The sequence below is a fragment of the Nestor notabilis genome, unplaced genomic scaffold, assembly GCF_000696875.1.
Source record: "Nestor notabilis isolate BGI_N333 unplaced genomic scaffold, ASM69687v1 scaffold28650, whole genome shotgun sequence".
NCBI lineage: Eukaryota > Metazoa > Chordata > Aves > Psittaciformes > Psittacidae > Nestor > Nestor notabilis.
In genome coordinates, this window is record NW_009910169.1 from 37,738 (window position 1) to 41,021 (window position 3,284).

General features: G+C 43.0%; 1 protein-coding gene across 1 annotated transcript in view; it reads right to left on the reverse strand.

Annotated features, from left to right (window-relative positions):
* Positions 1-3,016, reverse strand: part of LOC104413687 (aldose reductase-like) — a gene marked incomplete at its 5' end in the record, with an annotated part of 8,902 nt that extends 5,886 nt beyond the window's left edge. The window contains 4 exons of the mRNA XM_010024756.1: positions 257-379; positions 783-860; positions 2,175-2,291; positions 2,795-3,016. Coding sequence (XP_010023058.1) covers positions 257-379; positions 783-860; positions 2,175-2,291; positions 2,795-3,016 — 540 coding nt within the window. The remainder of the gene's footprint in view (positions 1-256; positions 380-782; positions 861-2,174; positions 2,292-2,794) is intronic.
* Between the last annotated feature and the right edge of the window lie 268 nt (positions 3,017-3,284).

Sequence of the window (3,284 nt, forward strand, 5' to 3'; positions counted from 1 at the left end):
CTTGACAGATTTCCAAGCAATAGTGCAGGGAGACCATAAAATAACAGCACCTTGTGCATCCAAAAGCAGTTAAAGCGTGGGATTGAGAGAATTAACTGTGTCTACTCCATTCTCTCTCTATAACCTTATTTCACAGTAATATCTTCATAAATCTTGAAGAAAAAAACCCAAAAAATCCACCAACCAAAACCACAAAACCCACCAACCAAAACACACCACCAGCCAAACATTTGCCTGCAGTCACTCTGCAGCTTACCTGGTTATTTGCAGGCTTGTATTTCAGTCCTGGCTTGTTCAAGATTCTTTCAATCTGCTCACGGTTAAAGTTGGAGATTCCAATGGCTTTTACCAGACCAGCATCCACCAGCTCTTCCATGGCCTAACAGAAAGTAGTATAAAGTCAGAATCTAGTATATATATAACAAGACCTGAACAACACATTCTTCCTGACATGGCTTATTTCTTTAATGAGAAGCACAAAATAAGCTATTAGACTTTTAGAGTTCAAGTTTGAGGCAAAAAACCCCCCCAAACAGCACCATTAATATATTTGTGTCATGTCTCCCATTTCCCCTAAGCTCAGAGACTCATTCTTTAAGACAGAGGAAATTCACAGCAAGATACAGGTGGGAAACAATGGTACCCAACAATCCACTATCACACCAGTGAGTCTTTCCAAGTAGTTCTACGTACATGAGAATTTAGGCTGCTAAAGGTAATGAAAACACAGAAGAGACTGCTGAGAACAGAAGACAAGATTCCCCTCCCGCGGCTAAACTTACCTCCCACGTCTGTAAAATATCTGTGTTGCTGGGTATAGACATGCCTTTGTCATCTGTGGGAAACAGCTCCTCTCCTGCCTGTCAGTGACAAAGAAAATGCTTGAAACACTGGTGGGAAGTCAGGTTAACACCAGCTGGAGACCATGACACTACAAACTTCTACTGCAGGACATACTGTTATTTACATATGTATTAGATAATACTAATACTGATTACCTAAGTTCTTCAGTCTTTTGTCTTGCTTTCACATGGGATTATAGCATTTTCACCAACAGACATTCCAATACGGACATATACTTCCACTGGACACAGTGTCCTCTGGCTCATCAAAATACATATGGTGACACAGAACCCTTCACTTGTAGAATTGTAGCCAGTTTACAAGTTTACTTTCTGTATTACAAAAATGCACAGTTCTTACATGGACATAATGAAATGCTTTACTAAAATGTGTAGTAAGGATCCACTTAGGACCCGGAACATATTCAGTCTATACTGTACCAGATCTGCTGACAGATCTTTCATGGGGAGACTCATTGTTTAAGTTGCTGGCACAGGGAATGTTAAAACAGCTTGTATTCCAGTTAGGACTATGTGCCAGGTATCAACTTCATTCAAAGCCATTTGTTCTCTACACCACAAAGCTTTTTCCCTTTGATAGTTTTGTCCATATGAAACTAATCTCAAAAACACAGATGCTATGGGAAATGGTTTAGCTCAGAAGTTCACAAGTGGACCCTGGTCAAAATCTTTATTCCTTACACAAAGATTAAGCTTAGAAACATTGAAACTGAGACATCAGTTCCTTTGCATGCAGTCAGTAGGAAGAGTTAGGAACTAAAAAGTTTCACCTTTTGAAATCCAAGGTCTGTGGAACACTAAGGCTCCTACAGCAAAGGTCAGTTCAGTCTGTACTGTATTAAAGGACTAAAGACAGAAATGGAAGACAGAAACATTCTTGGGTTCTGTTATTCTGTAACGTGCAGATGAATATTTCTGTCAAGCAGCAAAGCACAACCCTCTTCCCCACAAAGAGGGAACACCGCCATCAGTTAAGCATACTTTCGTTTTGTAGAAGACAACACATAAGTAATAATCAAAGGGAGAGCAATATAACTTATGCTTGCAGCAGTCAGACCAGCCTCTATTCAAGGTCTATCTTCTCCATGTTCAGAAGAGCTAAGGATGCCATGCAAGTAGAAGTCTCATAGATAGGGATCAACAGTCTAGCTCTCATGGCCAGAGCAAAACTAAGCATCAGAGCAGTGCTGGCACATAACAGACACATGATGATTTGTATCAACCGAAGCAATTTCTGGGCTGTAAAGCCATACATCTTTACAGAACTGGCAGTCCCAACAGACAAAGCCAAGGGCACTGCTGTTACTGTACCTTAAAACCAAGAGGCCAGTGGATGAGGTAGAGATCCAGATAATCCAGCCGCAGGGCTGCAAGAGTCTTCCGGCAGCCTTCCTTCACCAGAGGCTTGTCATGAAACGTGCACCACAGCTAGAGACAAGAAGCCAAGGCACAACGTGACCTCCTGGGTTAAACCTCTTGGAACCCCTCAGCCCTGTCCAGAAGGGCGCCTTTCCCCTTTGGGAGGTGATGGGGAACTAGATATCCTACTGATCCTCCAGTGAGGCTTGCTCTGCTAGTCCTGTGAGCAGGACTGGCCTGTGATACTGAGGGCAACATGTACAGTGGCAGCACATGTGACTGAATGGTGTAATGGCAGACAGCAGAAGTAGTCTGATTTCATTAAGACTTCATTTAAGAAGCACCTACTAGAAGGCCAGATACTGCATGAAAGGTTTAAAGCATCACCTCTATCTGCAGTACATACCCTCCCATAACTGTTCATTACATGAGGAGGCAAAGTAGGAAGCTTGTCTCAGGAATGTTCTAAGTCATGTTCGACGAAGCACCACAGAGTGGGAAAGTAAAGAACTGAGGGGGTTACTATAAAAAACACAGGCATCTCCTGGGATTCTATACCACAAGATTCATACCTTACTGACAACAAAGAGGTCTTCTCGTTTCACAACACCTTCCTTGATTTTTTGCTGGATCCCTTCCCCAACTTCATTCTCATTCTGGTACACGTAGGCACAATCAAAGTGGCGGTACCCAGCATCAATAGCAGCCATCACTGCAGCTGTTACTTTTCCTGGTGGGGACTGAAAATATGATATCCAAGAAACTCTAATCAATATATAATGAAGACCATTTTCCTAGCAAGATAGAATTAGGAAAGCCAACCCACCCAAAGCAATCCCTCCATTAAAATATAGATTAAACCCCCCCACCAACAGCCTCAAAAAGACTCACAGTTTTCCCTGCATCGTTCTTAGGCCTGTATCTTGAACACAGGCTCCTGAGCTTAAAGCCAGCCCTCAGCTGTTCCCCTGCCACCCCACCACCAGGCAGTGCTCAGCCCAACAGCTTTGCAGAGCTGAGGCCCCAGTGCCTCATTTTTCTGAGGACGGTTCATCAAAGCCA